The sequence below is a fragment of the Bidens hawaiensis genome, unplaced genomic scaffold, assembly GCF_021521415.1.
Source record: "Bidens hawaiensis isolate Kalapana, Puna unplaced genomic scaffold, B.hawaiensis_p1.1 tig00035949_1, whole genome shotgun sequence".
Lineage (NCBI taxonomy): Eukaryota > Viridiplantae > Streptophyta > Magnoliopsida > Asterales > Asteraceae > Bidens > Bidens hawaiensis.
This window is the reverse complement of record NW_027496268.1, coordinates 32,891-51,773: the sequence shown is the minus strand read 5'-3', so window position 1 is coordinate 51,773 and position 18,883 is coordinate 32,891. Positions and strand designations below refer to the sequence as shown.

At 39.5% G+C, this 18,883-nt stretch overlaps 2 protein-coding genes and 1 non-coding gene across 3 annotated transcripts; 2 read left to right on the top strand and 1 right to left on the bottom strand.

Annotated features, from left to right (window-relative positions):
* Positions 1-583: 583 nt before the first annotated feature.
* Positions 584-2,625, top strand: LOC143588022 (uncharacterized). The gene is made up of 6 exons (XM_077069143.1): positions 584-869; positions 1,054-1,138; positions 1,225-1,292; positions 1,517-1,573; positions 2,013-2,186; positions 2,288-2,625. The coding sequence occupies exons 1-6, from the start codon at positions 768-770 to the stop codon at positions 2,348-2,350; spliced, it is 549 nt and encodes a 182-aa protein (XP_076925258.1). The 5' UTR covers positions 584-767; the 3' UTR covers positions 2,351-2,625.
* A 5,755-nt stretch (positions 2,626-8,380) lies between these two features.
* Positions 8,381-9,071, bottom strand: LOC143588021 (uncharacterized). Its single transcript, XM_077069142.1, has 4 exons — positions 8,982-9,071; positions 8,827-8,913; positions 8,604-8,723; positions 8,381-8,524 (listed from the first exon to the last, which is right to left on the bottom strand). The coding sequence occupies exons 1-4, from the start codon at positions 9,069-9,071 to the stop codon at positions 8,402-8,404; spliced, it is 420 nt and encodes a 139-aa protein (XP_076925257.1). The 3' UTR covers positions 8,381-8,401.
* Positions 9,072-9,307: 236 nt separating this feature from the next.
* TRNAA-UGC (transfer RNA alanine (anticodon UGC)) lies at positions 9,308-9,380 on the top strand. Its single transcript has one exon. It is a non-coding gene; the product is annotated as a tRNA-Ala (tRNA).
* Positions 9,381-18,883: the final 9,503 nt, after the last annotated feature.

The window sequence follows — 18,883 nt, the reverse complement described above, 5'->3', positions numbered from 1 at the left end:
AACGATTGTTAGCAAAGTACGACTGCCTAATTTTGTGAGCCTGCTATATAAATGATCAATACTTTACTTGAATATTTCCTAATGCTAGAGATTGATGTGGTAATATGAATTTTGTTTCCATACCTGGTTTGTATCAAATTGTTGTTACATGTATTTGAATTTTAACCTTACTAGAAACAAATTATTCTTACAACAATATAATATAACTTTTGTTATTTATTTCTGAACATTTGGTCAATTAAAAGGAGTTTGGTTCTTGATGGTTTTTAATAAAATATAAAAATTTAATTGATGGGAGGGTAGATATTTTCATAAATTAAAAAGTATATTTAAGAAGAAAGGGTTGAAGGTTCCAGCTGTAACATGTTGTGACTGATAGATGTTACATACTACTAATAATCTTTATATGCTTTGATGGATAATTGGATATTAAGGCTTAATAGTAACACAAATCTGGATTTAGATCTCTCAACCTTGTGGGCCCTACTACACTCTCAACACCAACTGTCCATCACATATGTCTTCCTACTAATCCTAGTATGCATCCCCAATCAAATTAAATAGAATAAAAATATCAGAAAAGGCTTCTGCAACTGGCTTGCAACTGATCATATAATTATAGCTTCCTGAGGGTTCTTGCAGAGCAGCACCTGCATGTAACATGGATTCTCATCCTTCACAAGCATACCAAGTTCTTTCAAGCACTTACTGATTATAACATCTGTCTAATCATTTTCTTTCTTTCAAGCACTTACTAATCTGTAACTATGGGCCGCAATGGCAATCGTTGTAATTTTTATCAAGTTTTGGGATTGAACAAGGAATGCACTGAAGCTGAGCTCAAGACTGCTTACAAGAAGCTTGCACTGGTAAGAATTCAATTTAATATATAATCATCTTGCACTTGTAAAGAGTGTTGTATATATCGGTCTAGGCGGCCGAGTAATCCACGACTAGGCCGAGTCGACAGACCTGGCAGCACCTAGTGACCTGTGCAACCATGTTAAAAAAATATAATCTTGCCTTTTTTTGTTTCTTTTTATGTGGCGGTAGAAATGGCATCCTGACCGTTGTCCGGACTCTAGATACGTGGAAGAGGCTAAAAAGAAGTTTCAGGACATTCAAGAAGCGTATTCTGGTAAGAAAGCTCTCATCTTATTAGTTCAATTCTTCCTGAAATTGGTTTGGTTGCTGACAAGCCTCGTCTGTTTTGCGTGTTCCTAGTACTTTCCGATGTAAATAAAAGATTCATGTACGATGTAGGAGCTTATGACAGCGATGACGACGACGATGTAAGTTTTCTTTTATCTTTTTCTAGGAATTGGAGCTTGTTGAACATGGGATATTGGATCTCATGAAATTAAATATTCATTTGGCCCATAATTATAACTCACTTTTGAACTTTTCAAAAATATAACATTATCTTAATCTAGGTCTAATATAGCATATGAATATCTTTTGTTTGTTATTATAATTTATGTAAATTGTTGGCTGATTGATGATATACTGAAAGCAGGGGATGGCTGACTTTATGAGCGAAATGGCGGTGTTGATGAATCAAAACAAACCCAACGTAAGCTCCGAATTCTCTCAGGCATGTAGATGGATTCGAGTTTGAATTGAAAAGCTGTAAAATTAGAGGTTATTTTGGCAGGACTTATGTTTCTACTTTAAGTACGTCACACATATGGGGAACACTAGCATTAGCACATATATTGCTTTTTAGAAACCGAATCAATGTAGGCCCTGTATCTCTTGATGTGAATATGACAACTTTATCCACTCAAGTGGTCCAATTGGTTCATGAGAATCTATACAACTTGGTCCTTTTTCTTCTAGTAGACCCTTTTTGGCCCGACCGGCATCAACTTGGTTTCGTCCAATGATGGTTGTTTTGTTTGGTGCGGTGTGTGTTTGGTATTGCGTCACCTTTCTTGTTTTCAACAAGTTAACGAGTCTAGATTTGGAAATTTTGAAATAACAATGTTAAAAATACGGTCATGGTTATGCAGGGAAACGGAGAGAGTTTTGAAGAACTAAAGGACCTTTTCGAGGAACTGTTTGAAGAGCCTGAAAACCACCCGAGTTCTTCTAGCTTTGGTGAAAGCTCAAGCTCAAGCTCCTCGTCTAGCAAACGAGGTTCTTCATCTATGTCGAATGAAAGCTTTCAAGGATTTTCACTAGGGGTAAGGATTAGTAGTTTAGTACCATTAGCACATCTTATTAGTTATTACTGTTATATTAACATAATTAACGTATGTATCGTTCGTTTTGTGTATTTTTTAAGGCTGGCAGAAGATACGAGGAGAGAAACAAGAATAAGAACAGGAGGACGGGGAGACATGGATGATCGATACAAGATTTCGTTCGATGACAGTTGTAGTTGTTTCTAAGTAGTTCCAATATGGAATTTAGCTATTGTCCTTTCATGTGTCAACATCATCAAGTGGCTAGCTAGCTATAAAGTGTAACCATTTTAAAAAAATAAAGAAATGAAAATATGTCGTATTTTGCAACTTGAAGTAAAAGGTGATCACTTGTAATGCTTGAAAGAAACACATCAAGTTGAAAGAGAAAATAATAATAAGCTTTGAAATCTCTTATGAGTAGTATAGTATAATTCCAAAGGGGTGCCAATAATGTGTATAATTAAAATTTGTACCTTTTCAAGTTTTCTTTTTATAATAGTTGTTTCATGGATCAAGACTTCGATATTATGATCATCATGTCACATGTGTTAGGACTTAGGCTTATATAATATCAAATAGTCTTTTTTATTTAGTTACAACTTGGCATTTCAAGAGGGGCGTGACATCATTCAAAAACGTAATTGATGTATGATTTGCTTTCTTTTTTAGATAAAATTAACTAATTGTTTTTTGAGATTTACAGATAAAACACCTTTTAAGACGTCCCATGCATCAAAGATTTATCATTTTCTCTTAAAATACCATCAAATTATGATAGAAGCGTATCATTAGTTGTTACAGATGTCATTCTTAATTTAAAGGCAAAAGCTTTTAAGTTGTCTAAGAATGAAAGAATTTTATTTTTTATGTAGTTGTAAGATGTTTTGATGGCTGAAACACGTGATCTTTAACGAAAATAAAACGCGTTTTTTAAGTACGTTTGTCTATGTAGTTACTATATTGTATTATGCAGACATAATTTTAAAATTCTATTAAAACTGCAAGTGTACATTAAAACTACTAAAGATGAGAGGGATATGGCAAGTTGAAATAAAATAGGTTTAACTAAAACAAGTTGGATTAGGAATAATTTAACAAGTTGATATTAAATTAAGCTATTAGAAATAAAATGATGTAGTGGCGACACTTAGAAAATATATCTCTTATCTTTGGACCAAAAGATCAAATGTGATTATGTGCAAATAAATAAACCTTCCACTTTGGACTCAATCAAATAGTTTATTCTATTTCACTTTATGTTTTCATATTCCAATAGTCTTAGTCTTAAGAGACTATTCAAATCTTTTTAGGTAATAGCTTGAAATCTTGAATAAAGTTGCAATTTGCAATTATTTCCTTTAGTAATTATAAATTATAAGTTCCATTTTCTAACTCCGCTTTGAAATCACACATTTTCTATAATCAAGAGACTTACGCGCTTCTAATTTGTAAATAAATCATACCCAAAATATTGGTATTGCTAGATCAAAGGACATTTGTTTTTTTTTTTGTTTTTTTTTTCTGTTAACGACTTATTTTTATTTTTATCTTTTGTAACACATGGGATTTGATCCCTCACAATTTGATAAAACAAAACTCTATCAAAAACTTAAATATCACTAGAACATTGACCATTTTGTTACAATATAAATAAGAAGATAACATAATTCTTATAATTAACAATTTTAAAAAAAAATATAAATGCCTCCATCCAACCATAATCATGGTTCTTTTCCAATGAACAAATTAATGCTCTAACGAACAAATGATGACCACAACGAGTAAATGAAGACTCGAATGAAGAACTCAACCCTTTAATCATCCCACGAGACCATAATATCCCCGTTTAGTGAAAACAAATGCCCAAAAGTCGTTGTGAGCCCCTTTCAGCGAAAGCAGAAACGACACTTTTCCAACGAACAAATGAATGTCACAACAAACAAATGATGACAACGGCGAGTAAATGAAGACTTGAACGGGGAATTCAACCCCTTAATCATCCCACGAGACCATAATATCCCCGTCTAGTGAAAACAAAGGCCCATAAGTCGTTGAGAGCCCCGTTCAGTGAAAGCAGAAGCAACACTTTTCCAACGAACAAATGAATGTCGTACTCCATCGAATATTTTATGACCCTACGAAAGAATCGGATCAATTTGATGTCCCTAGAGCTTTCCCGTGGCCCGTTCGAAATTTTGCTACTATGACCAAAGGGTGTTCACCGTCAGCCCGAAAAAACTGTGTATGGGGCTATTCACCTAACCGACCATATTTTCGGTCCTGGAGACCTCCATCGAATATTTTATAACCCTACGAAAGAATCGGATCAACTTGATGTCCCTAGAGCTTTCCCGTGGCCCGTTCGAAATTTTGCTACTACGACCAAAGAGGTATGTTCACCGTCAGCCCGAAAAAACTGTGTATGGGGCTATTCACCTATCCGACCATATTTTCGGTCCTGGAGACCTCCATCGAATATTTTATAACCCTGCGAAAGAATCGGATCAACTTGATGTCCCTAGAGCTTTCCCGTGGCCCGTTCGAAATTTTGCTACTACGACCAAAGGGGTATGTTCACCGTCAGCCCGAAAAAACTGTGTATGGGGCTATTCACCTATCCGACCATATTTTCGGTCCTGGAGACCTCCATCGAATATTTTATAACCCTACGAAAGAATCGGATCAATTTGATGTCCCTAGAGCTTTCTCGTGGCCCGTTCGAAATTTTGCTACTACGGCCAAAGGGGTATGTTCACCGTCAGCCCGAAAAAACTGTGTATGGGGCTATTCAACGAATCTGACCATTTTTTCGGTCCTGGAGACCTCCATAAAATATTTATGACCCTACGAAAGAATCGGATTAATTTGATGTCCCTAGAGCTTTCCCGTGGCTCGTTCGAAATTTTGCTACTACGGCCAAAGAGGTATGTTCACCGTCTTCAAATCTTCAATAATCCATCTCGAGTAGCTCATGACTTGACTTATTTACTCCCATAATACTCATCAAATTCTAAAGCTTATCATGATTTTTTTAAGTAGTTATAGTTCATTGTAGGTCCCCCGAGGCGTCGCCGATCGATACGAGATCCGCACGAGGTCTAGGAGTGCGGAATTATTGGTGTAGAAGACGAAGAACACGATTACACACAAACACATACACGAACAAACACACGAACGGGATAAACACATCTGCAGATCTTTTATATAATAACCGAAACACATTACATACCAAACACGAAAACAAATGACGGCCGACCCGAGGTGAGCTCTACCTCGGGTCGTCCCACACGACTCTCCCTCTCGGTTTCTCTCTAGACAAATAAACTGAACACAAAAACACTCTTAATTTTCTGGATACTCAAACCTAAAAAAGACACGTATATATATATCGAAACAACTTCGCGGGTTACAACTTCGCCTATGGCGAAGTTGTTCTAACTTCGTACTTCGTTTCCGCTGATCAGAATTGCATAGCGACGGTCACAAAATGCACCAACAGACTCCCCTTTGACCGTTGCTCTCAATTCTAACAAACACAAAAGATCATCTGTTACAAAACATGCACCAACAGACTCCCTCTTAACTGATGATCTTCTGTTTGCTCTTCAACCAGCCGTGTCTGAAACTGTCGTGTAGCTTCACAAATCTACCAATCACCCAGCGTCTTCCATATCAGATCTCCCCTTCAGTGTAAGCTTCACCGACTAAATAGATTGAGGTCTTTGAAATGCATGCATCCCTGTGCCTAATTGATCATCTCAACCAATCACGTGAGTCCTTCTGACTTCATCAACACGTGAAGTTGGGCTCCCTCCACAACTTCACCAACACATCGGCATACGATAAGATTTAATCTTCAACTACTCAACATCAAGTGATCAATTTCATCACAAAACCACCTTGACAGAATCTAACACACATGACCATTAATTAATCCGAAGCATCTTCAATTACCAGGGATAACGATCAAGAACATAAACACGTTAATTCCCGATTAAATCCAACTTGTTCCAGAATTTTCACTTTAATAAATAAGCATCACGTTTCAGGATCCAATTCTCGAACGCTTTGAAAATAACATAAATATTATGCTCTGACCGCAATCCAGTAATGACGAAAACCTTCAGTTCAATTTGACTTTCTTCAGTTGGTCAACCTCGAACAACAACTATTCATTGCCCACAAACACCCAAATATGTGTCAATATCCAGTATCAATCAATATTCCATTCACAACCTCAACTCCAAATCCAGAGTTGACACGTATTTGTTCACACGTAAGACCAAGAGATAACAAGTTTCACTCGTTGACGGAACAACGTCTTCGGTCTCACAATAATCGTGTACACCTGGCCATACAGACGAAAACTCCAAACACTTTTTTTTTTTTTTAACTTCGCCTAAAGTCAACTTCGCTCCTCCTTAACTTCGCCTGACAGATAACTTCGCCTGAGATAAGCGAACTTGTGAGGTAGGCGAAGTTGTGAATAACTTCGCTTAACCTTATATCTTCGGCTAAACCCTAAAATTTAAGCGACAACTTCGCCTGAACCCCATAACTTCGCCTGCGGCGGCTGTTCGGCCAGAAACGCATCAGAAACGTGCCAGAAACACCAAAACGCAGATCTCGAACCATAGCATAAGAGCCTAAGGCTCTGATACCACTTGTAGGTCCCCCCGAGGCGTCGCCGATCGATACGAGATCCGCACGAGGTCTAGGAGTGCGGAATCCTCCTAGACTTGTTTATTGGTGTAGAAGACGAAGAACACGATTACACACAAACACATACACGAACAAACACACGAACGGGATAAACACATCTGCAGATCTTTTATATAATAACCGAAACACATTACATACCAAACACGAAAACAAATGACGGCCGACCCGAGGTGAGCTCTACCTCGGGTCGTCCCACACGACTCTCACTCTCGGTTTCTCTCTAGACAAATAAACTGAACACAAAAACACTCTTAATTTTCTGGATACTCAAACCTAAACAAGACACGTATATATATATATATATCGAAACAACTTCGCGGGCTTGGGCTTGGGCTAGTAGGCGAAGTTGTTCTAACTTCGCCTACGGCAGAAGTTGTTACAACTTCGCCTACGGCGAAGTTGTTCTAACTTCGTACTTCGTTTCCGCTGATCAGAATTGCATAGCGACGGTCACAAAATGCACCAACATTCACAAATAATATTAGGAAGAATGTGGCAAGTTGGAATAACATAAAAGTAAATTAAACAAGTTGCATTAGAAATAATTTAACAAGTTGATATAAAATAAAGTTTAATTTATTAATTGGAATCAGGAATAACACAATGTATTGGGATGTCTAGATATATCCATAAATAGAGTATCATTATTGGAATAACACATCAAAATTCTATGTCATAAAAACTTTATGGCATCAAAGCCTAATAAAAAAGGCCCTAAGCTCCTTATTGCATCCAATGCGGACCAACTCCTCACCGCCAACGTTGAAAGGAAAGAAGCATGGAGGGACATTAATTTGATGACTCGTGTTAAGCTTACATCAAAATCATTTGATCATCGATTGTGACGAGTGACGAGTGATTACTTGCTTATAGATTGACATATTAGGCCAACACTAACTTGATGGTTGTGTTACGTATGTTGGTAGGTATATGTTTGGTTTTATGCACTTTGACTTGATAAGTGTAGACTATTTCATAAATGCATATACATGCCTAACTAATCTTAAAATTGATGAACCAATTAGTTGGGTTTACAAAATTTATAACGGCCGGGGTGAACATATAAATTGGAAACGCATAATAAAAGAGATTTATACTTTCTGTTGCGATTCAAAAGGTGATAGTAGCGCAATTGTTACCCGTTTGTCTTTTGTTTCTGTTTCGATGTAATCACTACATTTAAGTTTCAAAAAACTATAAAATAAATAAGGAAAAAGATATAAAATTTGTATGAACCATAATTATAATGTTTTCCATAAGCAGCCCAATAAATTTAACTGTATTGGGCCATGTTCTAATTGGACATAATCTATAATAGGCCCTTATTGTAATACAAAAGTATTATGTATGTTCAAGGTTAATAATAATAATAATATGATTTGCATTTATTCGAACATCGTTTAAAACGACTTATAAACCAGCAAAAAACATATCATGAGAAGGAAAATAAAGCAAGCAAAATTTAGGTATATTTTGATGATAATCATTATTCAAGCTTCTGCCTTCACTTTTTCGATCAAATCCGCAGCATCTTGAACAGTTGAAATGTTCTCGGCTCCACTTTCGCCTATAGATACTCCAAACTTTTCTTCCAAGGCCATCATAATCTCAACCTGCATGTTTCAATGTGTTTAGAGCCATCATAATCAACTTTTAAAAGGCGGTTGAAAAAGAAAGAATTTAGTTAGTTACCGTGTCAAGAGAATCAGCACCAAGATCCACAAACTTGGTTGCAGGGACGACTGTGCACTCGTCAATCGACAACTGATTAGCAATGGTGGCTTGCACTATTTTCAGAGTCTCCGGTTGAGCCTGCATGCGCATGCATATATTAAATATTAGATGCTAAGCATTGCTTAATTAATGTGTTTCTAACTTTTAATGATTTTAATTCATATTTATTTGACTAACTTACAAGTGAGCATGAAATGTTGGTCTTGAAGCAATGAGAAAATGGTAATGATCTTTTCTCTGACTTGAAGAGTACAAACCTTGGTGCACCCTACAACAAAAAGGTGTAACAAGTTTTAAAGCACATTCAATAAAGCTGTAAAACATTTCTTAAAATACCGAGATCATAGAGACGCTAGCGAGTTGGTTGCATTGTATTTTGGGAGTTGTGCGAAGGACAACGGCCGAAGTTGAAACAAAGGAAGCCATGGGAATTAAAATAGGAAAACCAAAATGAATTCAATTCTTAATTTGTATGTACAAATAATTTTTTTGTGGTAAATTTATAGAAGGTTGGTATGATAGAAGGCGAAAGTTACAAGATGATAGCCTTGCTACTATATTCATTTTAGGTGATGAAAACAATGTATAAGTTTTGTCAAATTTTGAAGTTGCTCTTCACAAGAAATAGACTGGATTGAAACTAAAGCTAAGACAACAAATGCGGGGATGTAGCTCACATGGTAGAGCGCTCGCTTTGCATGCGAGAGGTACGGGGTTCGATACCCCGCATCTCCACTTTTTATTTGCCAATATTGATGTTTGTGACTTGGTTATTATTATGCTTATTATATAGCTTAGGCGTTCAATGACAGGTTTGATCTTTGTTTATTATTGTTTTATTACACGGAAGATTGACCCATAAACTCCAATCCTGCTTTGTATATCTTGGTTGAGTGAGGACCTTAACATTTGTCTGGCGGTGTGTTTAAAATTTGGTTGGTGTAACGTACCGTTAGTAACTTCGTTAAAGTTTGGTCGGTCTAATACTGGCTTACAATAATTGGTCTGGATCATATGTGTACTATTGATTTATAAGTGTTTGTAACTTTGTTTAAGGTTTCAACATAATTACTAAATGAATATTAATAGTTGATTATAGTTTATTAACTTATTCTAGATGACTAATTGGCCTTTTCTATTAGTCTAAATCTAAAAGCGAATACATTTTGTCTGATAAATCATTTGCTTTTTGTGACACTAATATGTGCTTGTGAATGAAATAAATTGTTAAAGCGGAATTAGAAATTGAGACTAAGAACAAAATCGATTACAAGAACAATCAAGAACAAACGAGATCACAATTGTTGATTGATCACCAGAACAAGTTTATAGATGTGAAAGAAAAGTGAAGAAAAAGAATTAACCCTAATTGAAGAAAACCCCCAATTATATATGCCCTACCAACAAACTCTAACGGCTAATAACTACTAAACAAGAAACTGAACCAATACCTTGAATCTGACATGGTCTATTGTCACGTAATTGAACCACTCCTTGCTTCTCTAACTTCAAGTCTTTAAAGAAAGCTTTATTAGGAGTCATATGATAAGAGCAGCCTGAATCTAACACCCATTCATTGCTTAAACCATGGTTAGACACCACATACACCTCTGCACTATCATACCCATCTTTATTATCATCTACTGACCACCATATTTCTTGTTCTGATTAAATTCACTTTTCTTCTTGTTCCATTCAGGACACTCTCTTTTAAAGTGTTTATCCGAATTACACACAAAACACCTTTTCTTTCCCTTTGACTTGGATCTTGCAGCATTATTCTTACCCTTGAATACTCTCTGTTCAGACCTGCCTCTAACATATAACCCATCAGCCACATCATCTCTACTCTCACCCTTCTTATGTAACTCTTTAGAATTCATGGCAGATACATCTTCCATTGACAAACTTTCTCTTCCAAACATAAGAGTATCTACAAAGTGTTCATAGGACCTTGGTAATGAGGCCAAGAAGATGAAAGCTTGATCTTCATCATCTACCTCTACTTCAATATTTTCAAGATCAAGAATGATCTAGAGGTCATTTGAAAAGTGTAGAGCCTTTTCTTTGAATATAAATGATTGGCCAAAGACTTGGTCATGTATAAGGTTTCCAGTTTCCCATACACCAGCCGAAGTTATCTCTTTTGAAACTTCACGGAGAACTCGATCACCAAGACTCAAAATTATTGCACTATGAGCCTTCTCAAGAATATCTTTCTTTTCCTTGTCTTGTAGAGTTTCAGGTAAGGGTGGCAAACCCAACCCAAATGGATTGTTTTGGGTCAAGATGGATAAACTTTAAAAGTAAAATGGGTTAGGATGGATCATAAAAATTCTTCAAGTGTGTCAGGATGGGTTGAAAATATACATGTGAGTTTCATTTATAGGTTAAAATGGGTCAAAACAAAATATGCAAGTTATCCAAAATTTATCTAATTCAAAATACCCAAACTACCACGTGCGAAACAAAACTCATCCGAAACCCAAAAAATGATCAAAACGAAACAAAAACCCCAAACCGACTAAACCGAAACTGAACCGAAATAGAAAAATGACCTAAACGAAACACAAAAAACCGGAATGAAACCGAAAAACTGACCAAAACGAAACAAAAAAGCGAAATGCAACCGAAAAGCTAACCAAAACTAAACAAAAACACCGAATCGACTGAACCGAAACAAAACTGAATCGAAATAGAAAAACGAAACAAAAAAAACGATACGAAACCGAAAAGTTGACCAAAACGAAACAAAAAAAAGCGAAATGCAAATGAAAGCTGACCAAAACAAAACAAAACCACCGAACCGACCAAAACGAAACAAAAAAACCGAAACGAAACTGAACCGAAATAGAAAAACGACCAAAACGAAACAAAAAAATCGAAACAAAACTTAACTGAAATAGAAAAACGACCAACACAAAACAAAAAAACCAAAACGAAACTGAGCCAGAATAGAAAAACGACCAAAATGTAACATAAAAAAGCGAAATGCAACTGAAAAGCTGACCAAAACAAAACAAAAACACTGAACCGACCAAAAGGAAACAAAAAAACCGAAACGAAACTGAACTGAAATAGAAAAACGACCGAAACGAAACTGAGCTGAAATAGAAAAACGACCGAAACGAAACAAAAAAAACTGAATTGAAACTGAAAAACTGACCAAAAGGAAACATAAAAAAACTAAATGCAATTTAAAAACCGAATCAAAACGAATCAAAAACACCGAACCGACTGAAACGAAACGAAACCGAAATAGAAAAACGACCAAAACGATACAAAAAACCGACATGACACCGAAAAACTGAACACAACGAAACAAAGAAAAGCGAAATGCAATCAAAAAGCTTACCAAAACGAAACAAAAAAAACTGAAACGTGACCGACTAAAATAAAACAAAATGAATCGAAACGAAACAAAATAAAACGAAATGAAACCGAAAAAACTGACTAAAACAAAACAACACTGAAAGCGAAAAAATTGAGAAATCGAAACCGAAATCATTGAAACCGAGCAAATAACGAAACCGACCGAAATGAAAAAAAAACAAAACAAACCGAAAAAAACCCGAAAAACTCGAACCTGAACCGGCATAAAACGATTTTTTTTATTGAACGAGGATGACGGGGGAAACATTTTAGTTATTTTACATTTTACATTTTACATTTTTTATTTATATTTTGAGTTATTATTTTTTTAATAGTTTTTTTAAATATTTTTTTGAAAGGTTTTTAAAACCCTTTGTATGTCAACCTTAACTTGGATCAAGATGGGTTAGCTTTACCCATCTTGACCCATATCCATCCTAACTCTCTATTTTAAAAATTCATCCTGACCCATCATCCAAATCCAACCCAACCCACTAACATTGCCACCTCTAGTTTCAGGCATGTTAGGTTCACCCAAAAGTGCATCAGAGATGCCTTGATGAACTAACAGGGCACGCATCTTCACTCGCCACAGACTAAAATCATTCTTCCCATCGAACTTCTCGATGTCGAACTTTGCACCGGTCACCATGGATGAAACTTTAATTGAGTTGCAGGTTTTCAATCAAGATCGAGAGCCGAAGCTCTGATACCAATTGTTAAAGCGGAATTAGAAATTGAAACTAAGAACAAAATCGATTACAAGAACAAACGAGATCAGAATTGTTGATTGATCACCAGAACAAGTTTACAGATGTGAAAGAAAAGTGAAGAAAAAGAATTAACCCTAATTGAAGAAAACCCCCAATTATATATGCCCTAACAACAAACTCAAACGGTTAATAACTACTAAACAAGAACATTTACAATTTAGCCCCTGATCCTTTTAACAGTCTTCAAATAGTAACCAGAAACTTTAACTATCAGTCATATGACACTTTTAGCCCAAAGTTCACATAAAGCCTTCTAGATCAACATGAGTTGACTTTAACCATTGACTGACTATTGACAACCAGACTTATTATCAATTTCACACTCAATATTCAACATAAATAACAAATTAACGGCTATATATGAATAATAAGAATAATATTGTTAGTTTTGTGTACACTCCAGACTCCACCCGCTAATCCCTCTATATTTCCATATCTTCCAGTTTTCAAATGGAGTAAAGCCAGCCAATACCATCCACTTAACGAATATAATTTTGTTTTGACTTATTTATTTAGGGATGATAATTAATTTACTTATATATTTTTGGATGATTTATATCTTAATTACCTTCATCATCTCCTCCGGTCCTGGCTGGTTGTTTGGCCTTAATTCAAGGTCTTGTGTTTTTAGCTCCCTTGTATTTATAGGGATGCTCTCTCACGTAATGTATTGCATATCAACATATGAATGTATAAAACTATTCTTTCTTACTATTAGCCTTCCACTTCAGCATATAATATTGTGATTCTCAAGGTATGCTCTAAATTTTGCATAAGTTCTTGTTACATATGTGAATTTAGTTAAGGTTTTTAGTTGTATTCGTTACTCGGTTTGCCTTATTCTAGTATAAGCAAATTTTCTTGTTACATATCTAAAAATGTTTTTGTGTTAAGTTTCATAGCATGTTGAAGAGGTAGGTCCCAGCAGAGACCAGTTGGACCCGCAAGACTCACCTTGAAGAGGAACGTCTGCGCAGAAACCAACTGGATCCGCAGGACCAACCATGCTCAGAGACGTGACGTCCTTACGCGCAGTACGCAAGCTGTTCCCGCAGGAAATGCCTCCCAGTGGTGAAGGACTCCGCCTGTCCCCGCAGCCTCGGATACAAGCCATCAGGGAAGGCCACCCGCGCAGCAAGACTACACGCACAAGGCACTTAGCTCTCAATCACTCAGTGTCACCTGAAGGAATGAGCAAAGCCGGGAACAATCCCGCACAAGGGCGGGAGGGGGAATACTCCCGCCCAAATAAGCCAGTCCGTACGATACGGGAAGATCTTCTGTACTGTACCTGACGAGGTATGGGAAAAAGATCTGACTAAAGATACGACAGCTTATTGACAACAGTATGGCGAGCAGCATGCTCCTGTACTGTATGTCACTATTAGCCGCTGCCTACTCACCAACTACTGCCATACCACGTGCGTAGCCGGCAGTTGGTGGAAAATGAATAGTACACAGCAGGCCTGGTCACTATTAGCCGCTGCCTACCCACCAACTACCAGCAGGGCACGTGCGTAGGCCACTGTTGGTAGAACAGGAACACTGTTGCAGCCGGCCACACCTCCTTGGAAACCTACCTTCGGCTATAAATACCACAAATGGTATGACCATCTCACCTTATCTTATATCATCATAATATACCTGATATCTGCTCTAGCAATCTCTTAATATACATTTATATTTAAAGAGCAATCTAGTCTGATTCTCACGCCGGAGGGTGGTCACAAGGAGGAACCCCCCCCCCCTTCTCAGTGACAAGCTCACGGTGTCTGTTTTGCAGGTTATCAGTAGAACCATCTTCTCAGGGTCTAACCCCTCGTGGGAAACATCTATCTAACCCCCAGGTTACCAGTAATCTGCCCGGGGTCCGGTTAGAGTTTCTTCATTGGCGCCATCCGTGCATAAAGCTAGAACTTTATTTTTCTCCAGTTTTTTCAAACTTCTAAGATGGTTAAAGAAACTCCGGTAACCACAACCCCAGCTACTGGGGGGAATACCGGCAACACAGTTTTTACAAACACTACCCCGGCTACACAAGCCGGGGCAAGTGAAGTAAATTTTACGAACACTACCCCAGTTACTCAAGCTGGGGCAAGTGCAGTAAATAATCGCTCACTGGGATTCACCGATACCCAGTTTGAGAAACGAAGACAACCCCGCCAAACTCTCGATGAAGTTAAGGCATGGGCGGGGGCACGTCAGAGGGAATTCCAAGCCGAGTTGGACGAACGCTTGCGTTCCGTCCAACAGGCTGACGAATTCGAAGATTACTTGGATGACTCGGAGGAATCCGACTCCGACGCGAACCCTCGCCATAGGGCAAAAGGGAAGCGTAAGGAAACGGACTCCCAACCGAGAAGGCATTTTGGACAAGCCTTCAAACCAAAAAGCACAGGTGGAAGTCCACGAGACTTCTCCAAAACATTCAGACCGAACGTTGCAAATGCGGGAACGTCCAAATTTGCAAGGGACATTGCGGAAGCAATTGCCCCAAAAAGTGCCAAACAAATGTCCAGCATAGGCACATATGATGGTATATCCGACCCAGATGATCATTTGAACAGATTCATAGCGGGGGCAACCGTCAGTAGTTGGACGGAACCCACGTGGTGTTACATGTTCCAAATGACACTGGTCGGGGCTGCTAGAGCATGGTTCGACCGTTTACCGGTCAACCACATCTACGACTGGACCGACTTCCAACAGAAGTTTAGCCAACACTTCAGCCAGCAAAGAAAGTATACCGAGGAGCAATGGACAATCCTCAAGTGCATTCGAGAAAAAGATGAATCTTTGCTAGACTTCATTACTCGCTTCAACTCGAAGAAGCTAAGTCTGGGTAACATTAGCGAAGATCTTGTTTGCGCTGCCTTTATCCAGGGCGCGAACGACCCAGAGCTCATCCGCACCTTAACAGGTAAAGATGGCATGCCACCCACATGGGATGCCATCATGACAGCAGCTAAACGCTTTGCGGAAACGGAGAAGCAACTGGGTAGAGATCTCCCACAAAGCACAAACCTCTACACCCAGAAAACAAGAGAAGACAACGTCCTTACCGCCCGATTAAACAAAAAGCGAAAGCTAAGCATTTGGCAGTCGAGGGTAAACTTTGACACCTCATCCGGCTTGCAACATCGGTTGGGCGGAAGGGATAATGTACATACAAACAAGAACTCCAGATGGACGCCGCTCACCAAAAGCGTCACCGAGATATTCGCCACCGAGGAGCTCCCATGGCCAAAGCCTCAAATAATCCGACATCGTCACAATGCTGATCGGAGCAAATACTGTGACTTTCACAGGACAAAAGGCCACAACACCGAAGAATGCATAGACGTAAAGGACATGGTCGAAGCATTCGTCAGAGATGGGACGCTCGCGCACCTCGTGGCGCAATGAACGCTGAGCAGGCTGATGCGTGTAGAACCCCAGCTGGGGAAAACACGAATAAAAGTCCAGCTTCAATATGGAGACTACATGCTGCGTAAAGAACGAGTTCCCGAACCAGGTGCGTATCGGCTCGATGGCACTCCCATCCCAACAACATGGAAGGGAGCTCATTTACACAGTTTGCATGTAAATCAATTCCAAATTTGTAAAGAAAAGGCCAAGAGCCACTTCTAATGGAAACGATTCTCCTTAAAACATTGACGCTGATGATTTTACATTTTTATGAACTATCAACACGGATATGCCGGTTTTCACCGCATAATTACGTGAAAAGTCGTTGCGTGGGGAAGGCGGCAAAACCCGCATAAACCCAAAAAACGACAAACCTTCACGCAGGTCAGTTGAAGGGGAAAAGTTCAGCCATCCTACTAAATGAAAGTGCCGGTCTATCCGCATGAATCATGATAGAGGAAACTGAACACTAACCTATTAACAACCGCGCGTCGAACGGTTAACACTAATATGCCGGTTTTCACTGCATAATTACGTGAAAAGTCGTTGCGTGGGGAAGACGGCAAAACCCGCATAAGCCCAAAAAACGACAAACCTTCACGCAGGTCAGTTGAAGGGGAAAAGTTCAGTCCCATTGAATGAAAGTGCTGGTCTATCCGCATGAATCATAAAAAAAGGGAACTGAACACTAACCTATTGACAACCGCGCGTCGAACGGTTCAAAACAGAATTTCTAACAAAAGGATGAGGAAAACCTACACGCAGGTCAGATATGGGTAAAGTTTAGCCATCCTACTAAGTGCAAGTGACGGTCCTACCCGCACAATCACGAAAGAGGAAGCAAAACTTCACACCTATTATCTACCACGTTCAAAGGTTAACTTATCCTTAAAAAAGAAAAAAAAAGAGATGAGGAAAACCTACACGCAGGTCAGATGGTAAAATTTAGCCATCCTACTACGTGCAAGTGACGGTCCTACCCGCACAATCACGGAAGAGGAAGCAAAACTTCACACCTATCTACCACGTTCAAAGGTTAACTTATTCTAAACACTTGAAAAATTGCTAATTTAAACTAAAGTATGCAAGTCATACAACGTTTACAAAGCAAGGAACCCAACGAAAGTAGCGGTCTTACCCGCAAAAAGATTTATATTTCACAATGGTTGATTACAAGAATGGTCGGGTAACTACCCGCCTACAAGAAAATAAATCTATACAAGCTAAATCTATCCTAGCAGTGGGAAGGGATCTTCAGGATCAAGCTTCAGGACCACTTCCACTTGGACCAGCGCCGTCAGTAGAGCGTGGCAGTTCAAGGAAAGCCTTAAGGATAGCTAGCCCATCATCAGCAGCAGCAACTTCATTCACCTTCTCCACCACCGGATGCGGGAAAGCAGCATACTGGTTCACTGCTTGGTCGTAAATAGCTTCAGTATCCACATTGTACAAAGGGAAGTTGGAAGGCGGGACGCCTTTCTCAACGAACCCTAGACCAAGCAGGAAGCCGGCCCGTTCCCCATCCTCGTGAGAAACGTTGAGGGCTGCGCTCATAGCATCATCGTAAGATGTCTCTGAGAAGACCCGATGCACAACCTACAAAAGAAAATACACAAGTGTCAACACCTTTTCTATTTGCAAAGAAAAGCGTAAAGACATGAAAACATACCTGAGACAACGCTTCTCGAATAAGCCATTCCTTGGCAACCAGAGCTTCTTGGAGGGCAGCTTGAGCTTCGTTACGGGCGCGTTCGGCTTCATTCTTGTTGAGGTTGGCAAGCAACACTTCTTTAGCCGCAGCCTCTTCGACGCCCTTTAGCTTCCGCTCAGTATGGTCAAGCACCCCCCTCTGGTCCAAGATCTCCTGGAGCTTCTTGGCGTCTTCCATCGCCAAGGCATCATGAGCCTGCTGGAGAGCCTCTAATTTGGCTTTAAGTTCTTCATTCTCCACGCGCAGAGGCTCAGCAACAGCTTCAGCCTTGGTGGCCCTCTCGGTTGCGTTCCTCGCAGTCTCCTTAGCCAGCCGAAGCTGTTCATTAACAGCTTGGGCAGCCTTGGAACGGGCCTCGAGTCGAGCCTGAACTTCAACCTCGAGGGCCTTGAAGGCCTTCTCCTTCTCCGCAGCCACTGCGGTAAGTTTTTGGTTCTCCTCCCGGACAGCCCGCGCCTGAGCTACTTCTTTAGCGCGAGCTGCTTTTAACTTGTCGTTTTCACGACAAAGCAGCTCGACGCGCGGCTGCATCCGGGCCAGGAGAACCCGAAGCTCATTGCTTAGCCTACCCTCCTGGTAGCTAGCCATGGCTTCCCCCAACGCACCACTGGGAGCAGCGTGACGAGCCCATTCCACGTACTCCACAGGGGTGCGAAGGGTTGTTCCTCGGCGAATGTTCCATCGTGGAACATACACTTCATTGGAATCCGACACTGCAAAAAACACAAAGCAGTTAGGAAAAGATGATAAAATATATATATATAAAATGGGCCAGTAGAACCCTACGCACCTGTAGGGTCAATAACAGGCCGATAGCCGCCGAACCCATCACCTGAACCCAAAGGAAATCCATCCAAGAGGTCAGGCAGATGGGAAGGTGGCAAAGATTGGCGGGAAGCCCCATGCGTACCTGATGGACCGGCCGTTGTTGCCGATGGCGGGGGCATGGTAGCAGCCGCCGTGGTCGCCGCCGC

What these genes read in the sequence shown, in the direction of transcription:
- LOC143588022 (XM_077069143.1), top strand. Translation starts at nt 768, where the DNA reads ATGGGCCGCAATGGCAATCGTTGTAATTTTTATCAAGTTTTGGGATTG. An exon ending in CTTACAAGAAGCTTGCACTG is followed by an intron (nt 870 to 1,053) that starts GTAAGAATTCAA and finishes ATGTGGCGGTAG; the next exon opens with AAATGGCATCCTGACCGTTG. An exon ending in TTCAAGGATTTTCACTAGGG is followed by an intron (nt 2,187 to 2,287) that starts GTAAGGATTAGT and finishes GTATTTTTTAAG; the next exon opens with GCTGGCAGAAGATACGAGGA.
- LOC143588021 (XM_077069142.1), bottom strand. Translation starts at nt 9,071, where the DNA reads ATGGCTTCCTTTGTTTCAACTTCGGCCGTTGTCCTTCGCACAACTCCC. An exon ending in CTAGCGTCTCTATGATCTCG is followed by an intron (nt 8,914 to 8,981) that starts GTATTTTAAGAA and finishes TTTTTGTTGTAG; the next exon opens with GGTGCACCAAGGTTTGTACT. An exon ending in GTGCTGATTCTCTTGACACG is followed by an intron (nt 8,525 to 8,603) that starts GTAACTAACTAA and finishes TGAAACATGCAG; the next exon opens with GTTGAGATTATGATGGCCTT.